The following is a 20,288-nucleotide window of genomic DNA, read 5'->3' as shown; positions in this document are numbered from 1 at the left end:
AATGAACCACTTTGACTTTCTGAAGCTCCACATTCTCAGGGTGACGCCACAACATGGCCAGCACAAGATTGTAAATATTAGGTATTGCCTTGTATTTGTCCTTGAAATTCATGTTCAAAATGTCATGCATGCAAAAATGTTTCAACCTTTTAAACTGTGATTACATTTATATATAACATAAAGTACTAACAAAACCACAAAAGCCCAACCCAAAAAACTAATTTATTAAGTGGAAAGTCTTATAGTTTAAGTATCATTCTATTCAATGTAGGACTCCTAAGAGAAAGTACATGTTCTTGCAAAGGAAGTGAAGGTGGTGACAATGAGTGTTTTAAGAAGATCATGGTACGTGATCAAATGTTATTTTAGGGCACTGCTGAAATCTCGTACTGTTTGGTATGTTTCCAAGATGGCTCATAGAAACAGTCCTCACAACATAGAAATATTTGTTAGGCAAGTAAAAAAGGTGATCAATATTCTCGAACACTTGAGTGTCATCGTCTAAGTAAATCATATCTTTGTGTATTCCACAAACTGTTTAAACAAAAATAAACCATGCATTATAGGGTTTGTACATTGAAAAATAGTTGTTGTTTCATAAAGAGAGAGTAAAAGAAATAATACTACATATTTGGTTGAGGGTTTCCTTAATATTAGGACAGTAGTGCATTAGTGCAATACAAATGATGTTAGCATGTTAAACTCATTCATCAAAATAATTAATTAGTAATTACTTAGTAGTTTCAAATATTTCTTTCTAATTTAATAAAAATAAATATTTACTACTGTATATTTGCAGCACCTGAATTCTACATAAAAGCGCGTTCCACAAAAACTCAAAAAGGGGCATTCCGAGAATCGAACTCGGGACCTCTCGCACCCAAAGCGAGAATCATACCACTAGACCAAATGCCCAAGTCGACAATACAAGTGAAGTACATTATATACTAATATTATTTCACTTGTTTAACTAATTATTTTGCAAATGCTATGGAATCAAGGACTCTTCATCAAGTGTTAAGAGAATTTCAAATTAATTGTTAACACAAATTATATGGAGCAATTTACCAAATAAAGAACTTGAAGGCAATTTACCAAATTATTTGCATTTTTAACTTTCTTCCAATTTACCAAAAATATTAGTTCATATCTTAATAAGTTTTTTAATTAAATAATATATTTTTATTAGTTCCAGATACAAATGAAAACATTAGAAGATGATATCTTCATTCATATATCTAGTAGTGAATAAGTGATGTCATATGCAAGAAAACATTTATATTTGTTTAGAAAAGCTTAAATGCACCATAAAAACATTACAAGCTACAATACCTAATTGTATGACCATGTATAAACATGACACAAAACAAAAAGTATATGCATCTCCAACATAGGTTCCTCCTACCTTATAGCAAAATCTGCTGAGATTGGATAACTTAATGTAACTACATAACCTACTTCATAAAGTTCTTTTGTCCTCATTAATATATCAAAATTTGTGATTTAATATAAAAAATTATAAAAATATAAATTAATACTTTTATATTATATGATGTAGTTCTATTGGATAGGGAGATAGAGATATAGTTTTTTGAACAAAGGATCACTATTCCATATCATTCCCCCACCAAATATCTTGTAAGGCCTCCTTCATAAATTTTAAATCCAATATAACTATGGCATTGCAAAAGCTCTTTTTGAACTACTTTGAATACAACATTAATATAAAACATGCTCACAAATGATTAAACACAATAAGTAATGAATTGCATTTTATGCACATATTAGATCATATGATATATGATGCATTGCATTTGGTTTATTTCAAATTTTTGTAATTGATATTGTCTAATGACGAATAGCTAAACAAATTTGGTAGATGTGTAAAGCATGTTGGGGTGTTATCTAGATAACATTACTGGTCTCATTTAGAGTTAAAAGTAAATCAATTTAAAAGAAATGATGATTAAAATTATTATACTCTATCATTGGATCAGATAAAGATTTTCTGTTTCTATTGGTGTCTCCAATAATGTCTACTATTTCGTAATACTGCATTGGATAGGGATATGAAGACAGAGAGTCCTCCATCTTAGAATCTACCTAAAAAATTTTGATCTCTGAGGCATATAAGATTATCAATCAATGCAGTCAAATTGTTGTAGGATGAGCCACCTTGTTGAAGAGCTTGTCTAGCTTTTTCCCCAAACTCATGGGCACGATTTCTAATTTGCTTTGCTTCATCACCATCCTCCATCAACCTCTTCACAACTTTCTCTATTTGATCTCTCCCCACCAACTTGTCTGTTTTCCATGAACCAGAACTGTTCCACACCTCAGCACCCACCTCAATCCCAATACCTCGCACTTGAGTTATGAGTTTCTCATTGTAAAATTGTTCACTGTGTAGAGGCCATGTTATGAGTGGAACACCAGCACTAATAGCCTCAGTTGTTGAGTTCCAACCACAATGAGTCAAGAATGCACCAATAGCAGAATGATTAAGTATCAACACTTGTGGAGCCCACCCTTTTATGATCATCCCTTTCATCTTATTCCTTTCTTCAAAACCCTTAGGGAGCCACTTCTCCTTCTCCTCATTGCTCTCATTTTCCTTCCCTTTCTTCTCAGGAACCACCCATATAAATCCATGACCTGATGCTTCAACCCCACATGCTATCTCATAAAGTTGTTTATCTGGGAAGTGACAAAGGCTTCCAAAGCATATATAGAGAACTGAGTTCACTGGCTTTGAGTTGAGCCATGTCAAGCACTCATGCACACTTACAACATTCTTTTGACCCCTCTCAACCTTCTCTTCATCACTTTTCAAAACAAGAGAAGCAGGACCAAGATGCCAAGCCTTGTGCCTTGTGGTTTTCTCGTAGTGCTGTATATACTCTTCTCCATCAATCTCTGCAATGTTATTCACGATGAGCCCATAGCTTTTGAGCTCAGTCTTCCGCATCTGTTCCAAGAAGGTATAAACCTCCTTTGGTGGTGTATCCTTCATAGTTATAACGTGAGGGAAATCTTTAATAACATAGCTATCATGATTATCATCAAGGTTTGGATTTGCATAAAATGAATCAAAAGCACAAACAGAAAAGAGAGGAAATCCATTGAAAGCAAGTCTAGGTATATGAAACTTGTTGGCCAAGTCATCAACCCAAGGGTATAAAAAATCAGCAACGATACAATCAGGTGGGTTTTCCTCAATGAAAAGTTCAATGGGTTCTTTGAGAAGCATAGCAGCATGGAAAACCTTGTTAGAGATTGAATCTTCAGAGACAGAGACGATTTCAATGCCATGAGGGAGACCTACTTGTTGAGAAGGGAATGGAATAGTATGAATGTGGAAATGGTTGGAAATGGAATTGTTTAGGGTTTCAGCATTGGCAACAGTAGTGATGATGGTCACGTGGTGCCCACGTGAGGAAAATAATCGAGCTATGTCACAAAGAGGTATCATATGGCCATATGCTAGGAAGGGAATGAAGTATATTTTCAATGATTGTTCTTCAGCAACAAGATCTGCCATTTCTGTTCTAGTCTGTGTTTCTATGATATTGTTTGACCTAGTTGATGAAGTAGCTCGATTTATATATATATTACTTCGTCCAACTCATACTTTGAATTTTTGGTATCAAATATTTAAATTTTATATATTTTATTTTATGAATTAAACTATTTTTTATTTTGAATGTATTTTATGTTATAATTTTTATTCGGTGCATTTTATATTATATTTTTAATTTTTATTTTAATGGTCAAATTAATTAAGGTGAGAGATGATGATGGTTATATATAATTATATGATTTTTTTCCGGAAAAATTAAAAGAGTTAAGGGCAAAATAGGAAAACAAAAATTATATCATAATGATCAATTATGTTTTCTCTTTATATATAGTAAAATATATAAATATTACTTGTTTTGGAATATAATATTTTATGTTTATTATTATTTTATCATGATTTTGCATTATTTTCCGATTTTCTTCCATATATATTGGTTGAAAATAAATTGTTTGATATAGAAGGCTGATAAATCTCATTAACAATTGATTTGCAATCAGAATCTTATGATGGTAGCTGTTTTGCATAAGCAGAAATTAGTCTGTGGGTTAAGAACATCCTCTTCATTACTGGACCAGGATGTTTATTTTTCATAACAAAATTATAATTAAAAGGATAAATATATTACTTAAAGTTGTATTTACTTTTATTTTTTTAGAGCACTTCCTAACTCATAGGTTAAAGGTTGGTTTCATTTGCTTAAGGAAGATCCTAATGTCCCATATCCTTCATGTATCTTTGTCCTAAGCTATAAATGAAGAGATTTGTGATCTGAGGCATCTAAGATTATCAAATCAATGCGGTCAAATTGTTGTAGGATGAGCCACCTTGTTGAATGGTTTGTCTACAAGTTATGAATAGAGAGTACATCATGGGTGTATAAGGATGGGATAATGGATCTCCTTTTCATGAGTTCAACTTTTCTACATTAGGCTGATTTTTTATTTAAATTATCTTTATTCATTTAAAAATAACATGAAAACATTGTTGTTAGAATATTTTTTGTCATATGCTACAAACTTATTCCTTAGTGAATTCTCAGATATTGAAGAGGATCCACATGCACCTTTTACTCCCTAATGATCACGTGGCATAAAGTAATATGATAAGATTTCAATCGCATACGCAAATTGTGTCATAACTCATAAGGTATAATATTCATAGAGTGCAGAATGGAGACCCATGCATTTCCCACCATCATAAACTAAAGAAAAAACAAATGAGAAAGTGAAGAGTCTAATTTTGGTGGGTTTCCTTTGGGTGGATTGAAAAAGCTCCTATACAATGTGCATTCTGATTTCTGTCTCCAACACTTGTACTTAGTTGTAAGCAACTCAGTGAAAACAGAAAAGAAAAATCCCAAATAATTTCATTGTTATCATTATTCCTAAAAAATAACACTGAAGGAGGCTTTATAGCTTGTAGTACAATGTTAGGTATCATAACAAGCGCCTTAACTGTACTGCTAACCCAACAAGGTAGAAAGTCCGACCAAACTAGGTACACATGTTTTGTCTCATTCTTTTGTGTCAAAGATAAAATACATGAAGTGGTATAAAAAGTAAGACGCTATAAAAATCTGAATTGGTGACAAAACTTATTTCAAAATTCCAAATGTAATCCAGTGTCTGTTTTACTTACAGTCTCTGAATCCTGGTTTAAGATGATAACCCACCTTCTTCAAAAGCTTTCACCTATGAACCTGCCGATAGCATGGTTTATGGCTTATATCCCCAACCATAATTGAATTGTTGGGTTGGTTGTTTTGTATTTATTTAATTAATAATAATATAAAGTTGGAAAATGAAATGTGGTTGTTTGACAAGTGTGTAGGTGGGCCAAAAGTTGAAAGTATGGTGGCCATGACATAAAGATCATCTGTCTTAGACAATGTCTCACTTTATGTCATAAATCAATCAGAGTACTCTATTTTATTATTGTTTTTATTTTTAAAAATTATATTTTATACACGTGTTAATATATGATTGACTTGAGACATGAAAAGAGTCACTGGTGAGAGGACAAGTGATTCATGTCCGGTGGCCATGACCATACCACAACCACACTTACCTAATGCGCATCCTTGGGAAATGTGACCAAATCGGTGGTGCCCTCCTCTTCCTCCAATCATGCCACCAAACTCCACTTTCTTATTTCCCTTTCTACCCTTTCCTCTTTCTTATTCCCATTCCTAACACTCTCTCCTCTCTCCTCTTCTTCATGGCCTCTCCAGATCCACCCTCCGCTATCCCCCTCCAACAACCTCCCCCTTCCTCCTCCTCCCGCCGCCTTCCTCCTCCGTGCTGGTCCCCCGACGAGACCCTCGCCCTCATCCATTCCTACCGCCACCGGTGGCACTCCCTTGGCCGCGGCAACCTCAAGGCCAACCACTGGCAGGAGGTCGCCGACGCCATCTCCGCCCGATGCCCCTACGTCTCACCTCCCAAAACCCCCATCCAGTGCCGCCACAAGATGGAGAAGCTTCGGAAGCGTTACCGTACTGAGATCCAACGCGCTAACTCACTCCCTCTCTCTCCTTTCAACTCCTCTTGGCCTCACTTCAACCTCATGGATTCCATGGAGAAAGGACTCAAACAAGAGAACGATTCCGATCAAGAGATCAAAAACGGACACGGTTTACAAGGATCTAACGCTAGAAGCTTGAACAATTTGTATAGGAATGGATTTGGTGGTGGATTTAGAATTCGAATTCCAACTGGTTTCAACATACCTCAACCTCAACCTGTGAATCAGAGAGTGAACCCTAATTTGAATTACGGAACTAGGGTTACGGGGAAAAAGAGGGAGAGAGATCCAGTAGTATCTGCGATTAAGGTAATGGGTGATGGATTTGTGAAGATGGAAAAGATGAAGATGGAGATGGCGAAGGAAATTGAGATTATGAGAATGGAAATGGAAATGAAACGCACTGCGATGATTCTTGAATCTCAACACAGGATAGTGGAGGCTTTCGCTAAAGCGGTTTCGGAGAAGAATAAGGCTTAGATCAAATACTTCATTACTCATGTTTATTCAATGTTTATAGCTTCTTAATTTATGAATTACCTTTATTATGTCTTTATTTTCTTCTATTAATGTTTTTAGTGTGCTTTGGTTTAAGTTCAAAGAAAAATAATTATACCTTCACGCACCAATTTATTGGAAAAAATACTATATATGATAACACATCAAGATGTTAGTTCAATCTATGTATGACATTATTGTTGTTGTCTTTTCGTATAAAAATGAAAATATGTTGTAATGATTAAATAGTTTCAAGGTTCACATTAATGTAAATAAGAATATGAAGATTGCATAATGTTTTGAGAGAGTTGTAAATTGGTAGATTTGGGTTCATCCTTTTCATCTCTCGCATCAATTCTGATTCAGATCTCTCACGTTGGCCATTGAACTCTGGAGAAACTGCTGCAGTTTTTCCACAAAAACGAAGTACAAGTGCTCAAATACTTAAAAGCCTAATGTTCACCGTGAAAAATAATCCTACGTACTTGAAGATGTTTCTGGATATTCAATTTAATTAAACAACAGACATTCACCCACGATCTTTGTTTTTCTGTTTTATTTATTATCTCAACTCTCATTTTATTGTAAAGCTTCTCAATCTTATTTTGATTTTTTATTAAATTAAGATCAATTATATTACATATGAATGTTACTAATATGAAAAATTTATTCTTAAATACATAACATATATAAATATCTACTAAAAACTTGACATAGAAATTTTAAATATAGCATGCTTATAGAATATCACAAAAATAATAATTTTCTAATAGTTTAAAGAATTATTTTTTTAAGATATTCCTTAATAGACATTTTCAGTTTTAAAGGTGATTTTTTCAAGATAATTTTAAAAAGTGTTTTATAGCAATACTGATTTTTAAAAAGAATATATTGTTTTTAAAAGTATTTTTTAGCTCTAATTAAAAAAATGAAATAGATTACATATTCATCTATATCCAATCCATTAATATAAATTTAAGATATAATACATGTATCAAAATCAATCCATCAAACTCAATTATAAATGAAATGAATATTTAAAATATAATTTAAATAAATTGTATTCCGATTTTCCAAATATTTGCTAAAATCCAATCCAATTTGAAGAATATAATATGTGAAAGTTGACTCAGTTAAAATTTATCTGGTTTTTATTTTATTCTGGTTATACATAGAAAATATAAACGGGTGAGAACTAAAGAAAGAAACAACAGAACAATGGGTTTGAGCAGTGGATGCAGCATCAGAGCTATTTGGATTCTCAACAACCTAAACGCCGTCGTTTTCTCAAGGTTCTCTCTCTCTCTCTCCTAATTCCCCTTAACACTTCTTATTAGTATATTCAACTTTGATTTTATTATTCATTTTAAATCTTATTATTATTATTATTAGGAGATTTCCAATTGTAGAGAAGCGTTGGCGAAATGCTTCCAATTCTCACAATCAAATCGATGATTCCGTTTTATTCTCTTCCTTACCTACTGATTTTGACCTAGCCGATGCTTTTCTCCACAGAAAAGATAGGTACTTAGTTACTTCACTCTATAAACTCAATTTAGTTATGATCTGTATCGAAATACGAAAATTATATACAAATTAATGAATAATTCAACGTGTATTTGTAGGGAAGGATCTGCTCGTGGATTCGGCATACGTAAAAGTCAATCAACTCTGGGGTCAGATTCTTGGGTGGATGATCCTATTACTCGTCATATCGTAGGTCTTTACATTAACAAGGAGGAGGATGGCGATAAGAATCTTTTATGGCCTTTAATCTTGCACATAAAGGGCCATTATAGTATACTTATTCTGCCTTTGGTTGAGCCACGGCATTTGAATGCGTATGCTAAGCTATGCAAGAGAGTTGATTGCGGAAGTGCTCTTGGTATGGATGATGCTTTGTCTTCGCTCTTGCTGGATCTTCCATCAATAACAGGGTATGGTAAGTTACTTGCTTTTATTGCATGCGGCACTAACATTCAGGATTTGTATCTTACTTTTGCCTTCCATTTTATAGGGCGTTTATGATAGCGCATGCTATTGGTGACATAATTACTGGTGACACAGTAGAACCTGAAGTGATTGTAACTGCAGCTCCTTCTGTTGGAGGGCTGTTTGATTCACTAACTGGTAGTATAGGCATCTCTTCCAGGGCGAAACCTGTAGCTGCACCAGTTGCTTCTTCTTCTCCTTCGAGCGCGGCTACACCAGGATCAGTTACAGCAGATGCTCTGAAAAATGGGTCCAGGCCATTGGATAAAGATGCACTCCGAACATTCATCAGTAGTTCAATGCCCTTTGGTGGGTACTTTTTATAATGGTATTTCCCATTACATATTTTGTAATGATCTCTTCAAGATACGCTTGCAGTTACCAGTATTACTTTTAAATTTATTCATCAATGTTTATTTTGTATACAGGCACACCCTTGGACCTTAATTATTCCAATATTTTTACTATCAAGGGCAATGGCTTTTCTGCATCAGATTTGCCTCCTGCGGACCAAAAGCAACCAGCTTGGAAGCCATATCTGTTCAAAGGAAAGCAGAGAATGCTGTTCACCATTCATGAGACTGTTCATGCAGCTCTCTATGATAGGGATGACATTCCAGATATTATATCAGTTTCTGGTCAAATAAATTGTCGAGCTGATCTGGAAGGGTTGCCAGATGTCTCGTTCCCCTTGGCGGGATTGAAGACGGCAAACCTTGAGGTTTCATCATATCATCCTTGTGCTCAAGTTTCTGATCAAGGTTTGGATAAGCAGGGTGTAATGTTTTCTCCACCATTAGGTAATTTTGTGTTGATGCGTTATCAGGCAACTTGTGCCCTTGGACCTCCTGTAAAGGGATTCTATCAATTGTCAATGGTTTCTGAGGATAAAGGTGCATTTCTATTCAAGTTGCGTTTAATGGAAGGTTATAAGGCTCCTTTGACTATGGAATTCTGTACCGTGACTCTGCCCTTTCCTAGGAGGAGGATTATATCTTTGGATGGGACTCCTTCTTTAGGAACAGTTTCAACTTCAGACCACTCTCTTGAATGGAAAATTGTGACCAGTGGACGGGGACTGACCGGAAAAAGTATTGAAGTGACTTTCCCAGGAACAATCAAGTTTGCACCATGGCAAATCCAAAGGGTACTTTCTTCTAGGTCATCCTTTGGAATCATTGCTGATGAGGATAGTGATAACGAGGCAGAAAATTCTAGCAATATGGTTAATGAAGAACATTTGATGGAGAAAATGAACAAGGATCTTCCTCCAGTTGATCTAGAGGAGCCATTTTGCTGGCAGGCATACAATTATGCTAAAGTATGTGCCTCCAAATTTTTATATTTTTCTTTTAGTAGGGGATGTTCTTTATCTCGTAATGAAGTTAATGTATTTCTTTATTAACTGAAATAAGGTTTGCTTCATTTTTTCTATTAGTTTATGCTTATGGTAATTTTATTTTATCATCATATTCTTGTTGTTGATATTTAGGGGTTGTATGGAAAAGAGAAAAGGGATAACATACTTCACTAATATTATGTAAACTGATCACCATAAAAAATTTAGACATTTAAGAATTTGGTTTCATATTTAATATCCCAAAGCAGATAGCTTTAGGCGTTTTGTACGATTCAGCACTCTTTTATCTAAATGGCCCATTAGAAAATTTGGTTTTTGAAAAATCAAAGTGGCGTCAGTTGGTGTAACCAATCCCTCCTGCTGGGAAAAGACATTGGTGGTTGCTGTTTCATCTTTTAAAATATTTTTCTCCTGTGTTTATCAGTTTATGCGGGTCTTTATACTCCTTGATGCTTGGAATATCAATGTTAACCTCATCAGTTATACTAATTTTGAATTAGTTCATGGCTCGCTGATCTGTGTGATCCGCTTGTTTATAGCTGATCATATACTTTTAAATCCAGTTTGTCCACCCTAGTTAACTATTGTTTTGGCTGGTCAGTTATGCTTTTGGGAATCTTGTCCTTGTTTATGTTACCTGTCTAAGAATAAATTGAACATATGTACTGTATCAAAATAATAATAAATTGATGTGTATTTGAGTAGGCTATATTTCTTTGCAAGTATGTAACTGTATCTTTATTCTATACAGATTAGCTTTTCTAATGTAGGAATTTTCTAATTATCACAGGCATCCTTCAAGATTGTTGGGGCATCAGTGTCTGGAATTACCATTGATGCTAAATCTGTGAGTCTACAAGAAGCCTATTTTGGCTTTATTTAGATGAATTAAGATCTATTTAATTATGTTTCAGTATCACAAATCCATTACATTTTAGCATAATTGATAACTAGTTTATGTTTGTAATTAATTTAATTGATAATTGTCCTAGTTCCTAGCTGGAATCTCTTCAATTTTTACTTCAAGACTAAATCTAGAAGATGCATTATTTGTCATGATGATTTTTTTACGTTTTTGTAACCCTTTCCCTTTATATGTCTATTTGATAATTTGTGTATTTTGCAGGTGAGCATCTACCCAGCTGTTAAAGCACCTGTGGAGTTTTCAATCCAGGTATTTTGCTTACAGTGTTTCTGATCAGTGATTTATATTTTAAGTGAAACCCCAGAGTCCCACTAGTTATGATAACTCTCCCAAAACTTTCCGCTCCATGCATTTTCAATGATAATTTGTTAATATCCTTTATTATTTATTGGTGAAAAACAGGTTACTTCTGGGGACTATATTTTGTGGAATACTCTTGGTAAGTGCCCATATGTTGCTACAGTAAAGGTGTAGGCATGAATGGACACAATCAAGTATCTGGTGGAAACTCTGAAATCATGTTCTATCATTTTTTGCTGAGTATGTGAAAATGAACAATTTGGTGTTTGCTATTAGGAACACCGGTCATTGAATCTCTTAGTTACTTGAATAAGAGAGCAAAATATGTTCTTTTTTAATTATATATTTAATGTATTTTTTTGCAAATTCTTTTTTATTATTCCACTCGAGGCATTATTTGTATTACAGTCAGGATGGAAGCTGTATTGCATAATCTCTCTCAGGCCACTCAGTAACTCATATGTTTTGTGCTTTAAAGCACACTGTAACACAAAATCTGAATACAACACTAACTATATGTCACTATTTATTCACAGCTAATAACTAAAATTGGATGAAATTTGCAACAAAAAAAACTGAAACTCTTAGCACTACTGAAGTACCCCAGTGAATACACAACTCTGAAGCTGCATAATTTATATATTGTTATGCGTCTACAATCTCTATGAATTACAAAAGAATTAAAAAATAAAGCTAAGAGAAGGAAAATATTACAACTCCAATAGTTGCCTACATGCTGTTGAAGGTATTAGTTCCCTTCCCCTGAGCCAAGTTTTAGTTAGCAAAGTGAAAATATGCAGCAGTCAGTCCCTATCTCACCCTTTTCTTCTCTAATTCCAAGTTTTAGTTTCCCCACCCCTCTCCACATATTGCTTCATTTGCTTAAGCAATTCATTTTGAATTTGTTCATTCTTCAAAAAAGTGTCTAGATGACCGGTATAGATCATAAGGTGCCCACAGATGATCTACTGTGCATGGCTTCCTAGAATCTAACCTCAACCATGGCTTACCCTTCCCACTCCAATGCAACAAACTAATAGGACCAGGGTGTAAACTCCTGCATTTACCTTCAAAGTTATCTCCACCTAACCCATGTTGGTTCCATCTATGATCAACAGCTTTAATATTCCCTGCTAAAACCAACAAAAAAGGTGGAAGTGATCCCAAATGATATATCCTCTTCTGCTGTTTCTGCACTGTCATCCATTCCTCCACCTTCTTTGTATACCCTTCTTTTCTCCATTTACCCACATCCATTACCATCACCCCTGTATTGAAATAACATGGGTTCCTTCCCTTAAACGTCTTTGACATAACAGGGTCTTTCCAAAACATTTCAGTGAAATATACTGTAAAATTTGCATGGCAATATTCTGGTGCAGCTACCACCTTTTCTTCCATGTCAACACCCCAAAGCTTAGCTATATCATCAACAACCACGAGGTCAGAATCCAAATATATCACGCGTTGCACATCCTCTGGTAAACTATCTGCTAGGTATATCCTTGCATAATTTAGAGGCTGGTCCAAGGCCTGGCGAATGGACTTGGATATCTTGCCGCGAACACGGTTTGATTCGAAGTGATAAATCTTCATGTTTAGATAAGGGAATGTTGACTTGATGCTGGAGAATAGTTCAGGAGCATCATGCGCCGAAAGGAAGTGGAATGCAAGGTTTTCGGGGCACGTAGAATGTTGTAACATGGACAAAACCGCAGCCATGGTACCACGGAGGTAGTTTGCATCAAGGGTCATGGCTACATTGATGCGGTCAGCCTCCATGGAGCCACATTCCTGGCCGTTGCGGAAGGCAGGGGCCTCCCGGAATTGAGGGAGGTCAGGGGTGGATGTGCCACGGCGGACCAGGCCAAGGCGGATAGAAGTGATGGGGTGGAGGAGGAGGAGGAAGGACAGGAGGCCAAGGAGTATAGGGAAGGTGGAGCTCCAAAAGACCATCCTGTCTTAACAAGGTTTTGTTGTTTTTGTTTTGGTTGTGCTCAATCAGAATCTTTGGTTTTTGAAATAGCAGAGGATATAGGATAATCTGATTTGATGAAGAGAGAGGCATTTGACTCGTGAGGAGATTAGGCTGTGCAGTGAGGATTTTGGTGGGTGAAAATTGTGAGGAAGAGAGTAAATCTAGGGGTCTAACTTGGACTTAGAATGCACTAATTTAGAAACTCCCTATAAAAGAATGAGCTAAGAAAACAAGAGTCAAAATAAATTGTGTTTATGTTTCTTTTGCCCTTTTTAGAGCCTTCTTAGTATAGCTAATAAGAGTCAAAGGTTTCTGTTCAAACTTTATAACAAACCAAACAAATATGTAATAGGTGGCAATGCAAGACTGAAATTCCCAAATTTGTAGCTTATGCTGCATAACAGAACACAAAAGTTTGAAGACTGAACAGATTTGTAATAAATATTTGGAGTGTTATATTCTTCTCAATTTATATTTTTTTAACACATTCAAGGGAACATACTATATTTTATCACCTAGTGCTACTATATATGCACAGCCACAATCATCATACAATGGCCTTCAGAATGAGAACACAGTGACTGCTAACCTCGTATCCTATGAAACATTATTCACACACCAAACATAGATAACTATTTTCATTTAATTACTTCTAGCCTTTGGAATAGAGAGAGGGTCACAACGCATCAGAATAATGCTTAGATGGAGCAATGAAGAGAGTTTCGAATTTTGCAAGTAAAAAATAGACAAATGTATGCATTTGTATTAAAAATGAGAGAGAGGGTGTTATGACTTAAAGTACATGGAGAGTTCAACCAAAAGACTAGTCTATTAGGTGGAAGAGTTTCATGACTTAAATACCATATTAAGTTTGTTATTCTATTCAATGTGTGAGACTCTTCACTCCTAACATTGCTGCCCCCTATGAGGGTTGACGTCCACGACAGCTTTCATTCTATCAACACTGATCCGATGGTAGCTCATTTTCTTTTGGTGGCTTCACTCACTTATACGTAACTTTTTCCATAACACTACTCTCGATGAAAGACACCAATTGCCAGGACTTAACATAAGGAGAGTTCAACCCAAAAAACTTGTCTATCAAGTGGGAGAGCCTCATGATTAAAAGTACCACATTAATGAATTTGTTATTCCAACAGGTTTTATTAAAGCACAAGAGGAATGATGTGGCTTGTATGGGAGGAAGGGATTTAGATAAGTGATAAATATGCAATGTCTTGTTATGAAGATTTGTATGGATATAATATCTACATCTTTCGAGATATATTTAGTCCTCTGACATTGCCATGGCTCGAGGTGTTACATTATGCATTACAAATGAACTATAATCATTTTGTCACCTTGGCTTCTGCTAAGGGACCACCCTCTCTATTTGTTTTTGTTTTTGTAGGGACTTCCTATGAAGATTTGGTTACTAAAAAGTTCAGAAGATGTTTTGTTTGCTTCAACAAATCTGAAGCACGCATATGAAGAATGATTCTTGTGGGAACCATCCTTTGTAGTTCAATTTGGATCATTATATTCCCTCAATCCAACTCATATCATAATGTAAAGGTGATGTTATTCTAGCTTTCACTTCACCATAATATTTGGGCCACTTTGTTATGCTCATTAGTTGTGCTGTGCAGTGTGCACACTCAAATCAAATTTTGATACTAACCCATTTGTTTGGTGCTTCTTGTGAGCCAATACTGCAAAACCCTTCATTCTCCTAACCAAACAATGCCCTTGTCTCGCAGTTAAGGGCATGTGGGGACCACATGTCTCACAAATCTAATTGATACTGGAAACAAAGAAGGACCACATTGTACCATGAAGTTGAGACACGTGGCAGATAGATGATGGGGTCATGCATAGTGGTTGTCGGAGGGGGCACATAGTGGGATCAATTATGGGATGAGGAATAAGAGAAGGGTGTGGAAGAGTACAAAACGAGAATAAAATATATTCTCGTACCATAAGTTTATGAATTGTTTGACACATGTTTTATTTCACTTATGTCTATTCATTTTAAAGAAAAGTCACTAACTTTAGGATCAAGGTGGGTTTCAAACATTCTAGTCTTTTGTGAATGTATATGCAAAATTATAAGGTGTGTTAGTGTGTGTTGGTACTTGGTACCTTGTTTGTGAGAGTGAAAGAGTAAAAGAGTGGGCTTAGTGTTTGTGCTTGGTGGTGCGCGTGCAGCACTATCATAAGAGTCAAAGTGCTGGGCTTGGAATGTTGCAAGTTTTCATTCTGAACTCATACATTATGCATCATTTCTACCTCTCAAAACTGCAACTTTTCATTCTGAACTCATCAACTTTCATCATGGCCTTGCCTTAACCTTTCTCTAGTACTCCTCTTAACCTCCAAGTTTTTGTTTATCTGGTCCCCTTCTAACTTTTGGTTGTCCTATGCCCAATGAGATTCTACTGTCCCAAGCATGTCCCCAAACTTGTCTCTAATCAATCACAATAAAACAAAAGTAGACAAAACCACGAGTGTTTAATTTTTTAACTAACGTGATATATTGTGATTGGTTTTGGATAGACTTGAGGAAAAGCAGATTCTTGTCGAGTATACTTATCTTTACTATAATTCAGGGGAAGCTTCTGTGATATTGGTTATGATGTATTGTTGATGTAATCTTCACAATACTCTTAAATTGGAAGTGAAGGAGACCAGGTATATGATGAAGGTAGTTTTACATGTAGGCATTGACAGCTAACAAAACTTGCTCTAAAATTATACCAAGTACTAATTACTCCCTTTTACTTCACAATTACTGTTTCTTCCATATCAAACTAGTTAACATTATGATTCAAATCATCCTAATGATCAATCTAATTGGAAGAATTATCATAATTGAATTGAGGTTTAGTCAGAAACAAAACCAAAAACTAAACATCATTTGGAATGAGATTTATCACATGGTATCATAAGTCACCAAAACTATTAGAAAAGTACCAAGTTAACATAATGATAAACGTTGAGTATTTAATTATTTTATACCAAACCACTTGGAGTATGAAGAGAATCTTCTTTTTTTTTAATTTCAATGCTGATATTGTTAACAAGGGTGCATGCATGCATGCTTTGGTTTGATAAATACAGAAAACAAGTTGATAAAATATATTAAATAATGATAATGCCACCTACCTACACCAAATTGCATGAAGAATAAAAATGATGTGAGTGCTTTTTCATTTCACGTACCTGCCTCCCTCATCCAAGGTACTCTAATTATAGATAAAGATCTTCTATCTTCCTTAATATCCCTAATAGTGTCCCGAGCCAATCAAAATATGTTATTTTATTTAGAGAAAAAAATTATAAAAATATAAAGTAATATTTTGTATTATTTGAAAATACTCCATTAGACAGGTACATGGAGACAAAGTCCTCTCGGGAGATAGGTCCCTGTTCCTCTGATTATATTTACTTGCCACGCCTGATTCCTTTTGGTTTTTCCCCTTCATTGTTTTCTTCTTCTGCATAATAATTATTATTATTATTTTAACCCCAAATATGGATTACATTATAAGGCTTGCACTCCTAGGAATAGACAATGTTGTCTCCATCATCTTATGTGTTTTCACCTTTCCATTATGCAGTAGCCATTATCAGCATTAGAGTCCCAATGTGATTGCTACTTTTATTTTTAATTTCACTTTATGTTTGAAATTTAACTAAGTTGAGTTGGGTTTTTAACCTTGATGTTAATTAATACTGTAGCTGTAATTAAAATGGTCTATTATATTGCCTCTACATAGCTAATAATTGTTGTCTTCTCTAACAACAATACAACTTCTAGCTATGATTTATGATTATGTTTCTATTTTATTAGAACTATCATTCAAATAGTTATTTTGAATGCTGAAAATTTGACTCATCAAATCAAATTCCTATGAATGATTATGATTTATGATATGGTTTCAATACAATTATGTCTGATATTTCCCTGCATCTTCAAACAACTATGCTAGTCAAAATAGGCACCCCCATAAGAAGAAAATAATGTATACAATATTAAACTATTTTCCTCCTTAAACCACTAAAACCACTTAATAATAATAGTAAACTATATCACGAGCGAGTAAGTTGGAGAACTATTTGATGTGATGCTCAACAATCTTGAAATAATTTAATACAATCCAAAATCTATTAGGGAATGAAAAGACAGAAAAAAACAGTGTTGTTATGCATTAGTGGAAGTTAGCTAGAGATAGAACTTGAAGATTGGTGCACTAAGAAGAAGAAAAAAATGAAGAAATGTTGCATATATCATCATTCATCATCTTATTCCATTCATTGTGCCTACAATCATGATTCTTGGTTCCTTCACCCGCATGCTCTCTCTTCTAAACACTCCTCACATCTCTACTTCCTACACACCTATAAATCTCATTGCCCCCTCAACCCTTTCTCTTACCTCTCTCCCAAAGTTCCAATCAAATATTCTCTCAGTTTCTTAACCTACCTTCTACTCTCTCAGTTCTAATGGCTGTTTCTGGTTTTGAAGGGTTTGAGAAACGCTTGGAAATCCATTTCTTTGGGGATGATCCAGCCATATTTCCACTAGGTCTTAGGAAGATTGACTTTGAATCAATGCAGCAAGTTCTAGAAGCTGTCCAATGCACAGTGGTTTCAGCTGTTGGAAACTCTTACTTTGATGCTTATGTGTTATCAGAATCAAGTCTCTTTGTGTATCCAACTAAGATCATCATCAAGACTTGTGGCACAACCCAACTTCTCAAATCCATGCAACCCATGATCCATTTTGCTCACCATTTAGGCCTCACTATATGCTCCTGCCGCTACACTAGGGGTAGCTTCATCTTCCCAAAGGCACAACCTTTCCCTCACACAAGCTTCAAAGATGAAGTTACCTACTTGGAAGACACCATCCCTTCCAATCTTTGCTATAGAAAAGCCTCCATTATGCCCTCTAAATCTTGTGCTCATTCATGGCATGTTTTCACTGCCAATGATGGCTCTCACTCTCATATGTCTTATGACAATGACATATTCACCATTGAAATATGCATGACTGAGCTTGACCCTATCCTTGCTAGGAACTTTTTCCGGCAAGCCCATGATGCGAAAACTGGCGACTCTGCTGGTAAGGAGATAACAGTTCTGACAGGGATCAATGAGATCAATCCAAATGCACTTATTTGTGACTTTGCATTTGACCCTTGTGGCTATTCAATGAATGGAATGGATGGAGATTGGTACTCCACCATTCATGTAACTCCAGAAGATGGTTTCAGCTATGCAAGTTTTGAATGTGTTGGTTCCATTAATGATGACATAGTGCATGTGTTGAGAAAGGTGGTGCAGATTTTCAGGCCAGAAACTATGTCCATATCAACTACATGGAATGACTATAACAACAAGAAATGGACACATATGGTGAAAGCAGTGGAGACTCTAGGATTGAAATGCAAGAGTTCTGTAATGGATCAGTTTCCAGCAGCAGGTGATGTTGTCTTTCAAACGTTTACAGCTCGCCGGAAAAGCATTTAATGCCGGAGAATATTATAAAAAGGCGGCGGCGGCGGCGGCGAAGGTGGTGGGAAAGATGATAGGTAGGAAGTTAGAGTTAATTGAAATTTTAGAGGGCAATGACAAGGGTAGACATGATTGGTTATGATGAAAGTTTAAAAAGATGAGAATTGAGAAATGCTAATTATACAATGTTTTCAGCACACTTTGTGATTTTGTGATACCAAGTACTAAGAGAATGTTTAAAGTTGTTAACATTTGTCTTAGAAAGATAGATCAGTGATTTAAGTTGAAGATGAGATAGAAGGACTGATCTCAAAAAAGGGAAGGGAAGTTTGGAATGATGGTTTGATCATGAATAATAATATGATATTGAACCTTACTGAGGTTTGTCATTTACTTGCATTACGTTTGTTTGAGAGTCAATTCTGATTAACATATGAATGATAGATGATTTGCTAATAGTGTAAAAATATTTACGGTGTCAGTGTATACATATTAAATCATATTCGATATTGAACTCTTTTATGCTGTTTGCTGATTATTGAAGAACAAAATCACATTTTTGGTATATATATATTTTCTTTTGGTGTATGATTATCATTACCCTTGTGCTACTAACCTTTGATTTGTTATTTGAACTCAGCATTCAAAAGGGGTTTAGGTGCTGTGCATGAAGCAATACCAGAATTGCATGGAATCAAGTTTTGAGTTTCAATTTCACGTTTTCTTTTGCATGGCTATTGTCAATATAAATACATAAGATGAGTAAGGCACTTCAATAAAAATATCAAAAGAATCAGATTAAAAAGACTTTGGACAATTGCATAAGAAAAATTAGCATCATTTGGAATTTGAAGAAGAAAGCACTACAGGTGAGCATGTATGATGTATGTATAGTCTAACAAGTAACAAATGTTGTTGCAGTGTGACACCTAGGTCGAAAATTCGATTCTTGAAAAATACTTGTTAAAAAAGACAATCACGGTAAAAGGTGAGAGAATATTTTGGTAGGACCCAAAACATTAACAATCACACTGAGTTATAAAGGTGAAATTTCAAAGAAAAAAACAGCTATTAGGAAGCAACTAAATTTCAAATTATAGACAAGTAGAGTAAATATATAAGTATTGAAAATAGAAAGAAATTGAAGGAAAAAATATATATCAATTGGAGTAGACAAATTAAAAGTATGTTATTAAAAATAAAAGATGAGATTAATTAATAAGAATATATATCTATAATGAGTAAGCTTGCGTTGAGAGTTGATATTATTAAGCAAATGAAGTTTATAAATTGTCAATTTCAATAAAAACTTACCTATTATGTATTTCTTAAAATGTGTTAAGCACATTAGAAAATTGGTTTTTTCTTTTTCTTTTTTGTAGGTATTAATGCTTCAAATCGTGAGTGAGGATTGTAAATAAAAAGGTTATTAAAACAATATCATTCTTAAAAAACATACATTATAACATCAATTATTATAAATGCTCACTAAACACATATATGACTACTCTAAATATATGGAGATTCAATGTTGATCTTTAATATAGTGGTATAATAATAAGATTTTTTTTTTAAAACATCATTTTCTATTTTCACATTAATCTAAAACTCC

At 34.8% G+C, this 20,288-nt stretch overlaps 5 protein-coding genes and 1 non-coding gene across 6 annotated transcripts; 3 read left to right on the top strand and 3 right to left on the bottom strand.

Moving 5' to 3' along the window:
• On the bottom strand, window positions 844-915 carry TRNAP-UGG. The gene has a single exon. It is a non-coding gene; the product is annotated as a tRNA-Pro (tRNA).
• LOC109361952 (scopoletin glucosyltransferase-like) lies at window positions 2,093-3,556 on the bottom strand. Its single transcript, XM_019607475.1, has one exon. The coding sequence runs from the start codon at window positions 3,539-3,541 to the stop codon at window positions 2,093-2,095; it is 1,449 nt and encodes a 482-aa protein (XP_019463020.1). The 5' UTR covers window positions 3,542-3,556.
• LOC109361965 lies at window positions 5,675-6,651 on the top strand. Its single transcript, XM_019607509.1, has one exon. The coding sequence runs from the start codon at window positions 5,798-5,800 to the stop codon at window positions 6,581-6,583; it is 786 nt and encodes a 261-aa protein (XP_019463054.1). The 5' UTR covers window positions 5,675-5,797; the 3' UTR covers window positions 6,584-6,651.
• LOC109361953 (AP-5 complex subunit mu) lies at window positions 7,810-11,521 on the top strand. Its single transcript, XM_019607476.1, has 8 exons — window positions 7,810-7,893; window positions 7,994-8,125; window positions 8,227-8,538; window positions 8,619-8,902; window positions 9,022-9,914; window positions 10,744-10,800; window positions 11,080-11,127; window positions 11,281-11,521. Exons 1-8 carry the CDS (start codon window positions 7,820-7,822, stop codon window positions 11,350-11,352), a joined length of 1,872 nt encoding a protein of 623 aa, XP_019463021.1. The 5' UTR covers window positions 7,810-7,819; the 3' UTR covers window positions 11,353-11,521.
• LOC109361960 (probable galacturonosyltransferase-like 4) lies at window positions 12,078-13,296 on the bottom strand. The gene has a single exon (XM_019607501.1). The coding sequence runs from the start codon at window positions 13,132-13,134 to the stop codon at window positions 12,085-12,087; it is 1,050 nt and encodes a 349-aa protein (XP_019463046.1). The 5' UTR covers window positions 13,135-13,296; the 3' UTR covers window positions 12,078-12,084.
• On the top strand, window positions 17,648-18,832 carry LOC109361961 (S-adenosylmethionine decarboxylase proenzyme 4-like). Its single transcript, XM_019607502.1, has one exon. The coding sequence runs from the start codon at window positions 17,663-17,665 to the stop codon at window positions 18,689-18,691; it is 1,029 nt and encodes a 342-aa protein (XP_019463047.1). The 5' UTR covers window positions 17,648-17,662; the 3' UTR covers window positions 18,692-18,832.

This window comes from Lupinus angustifolius, chromosome LG12 (assembly GCF_001865875.1).
Source record: "Lupinus angustifolius cultivar Tanjil chromosome LG12, LupAngTanjil_v1.0, whole genome shotgun sequence".
In the NCBI taxonomy this organism is placed as follows: domain Eukaryota; kingdom Viridiplantae; phylum Streptophyta; class Magnoliopsida; order Fabales; family Fabaceae; genus Lupinus; species Lupinus angustifolius.
The sequence above is the reverse complement of the archived record's forward strand: the minus strand, read 5'-3'. Positions and strand labels throughout refer to the sequence as shown.

Excerpts from the sequence above, each read along its gene's own strand:
- LOC109361952 (XM_019607475.1), bottom strand. The coding sequence starts at position 3,541 with ATGGCAGATCTTGTTGCTGAAGAACAATCATTGAAAATATACTTCATT.
- LOC109361965 (XM_019607509.1), top strand. The coding sequence starts at position 5,798 with ATGGCCTCTCCAGATCCACCCTCCGCTATCCCCCTCCAACAACCTCCC.
- LOC109361953 (XM_019607476.1), top strand. The coding sequence starts at position 7,820 with ATGGGTTTGAGCAGTGGATGCAGCATCAGAGCTATTTGGATTCTCAAC. Across the intron at positions 8,903-9,021 it reads CAGTAGTTCAATGCCCTTTG|GCACACCCTTGGACCTTAAT; the intron begins GTGGGTACTTTT and ends TTTTGTATACAG. Across the intron at positions 9,915-10,743 it reads AGGCATACAATTATGCTAAA|GCATCCTTCAAGATTGTTGG; the intron begins GTATGTGCCTCC and ends TAATTATCACAG.
- LOC109361960 (XM_019607501.1), bottom strand. The coding sequence starts at position 13,134 with ATGGTCTTTTGGAGCTCCACCTTCCCTATACTCCTTGGCCTCCTGTCC.
- LOC109361961 (XM_019607502.1), top strand. The coding sequence starts at position 17,663 with ATGGCTGTTTCTGGTTTTGAAGGGTTTGAGAAACGCTTGGAAATCCAT.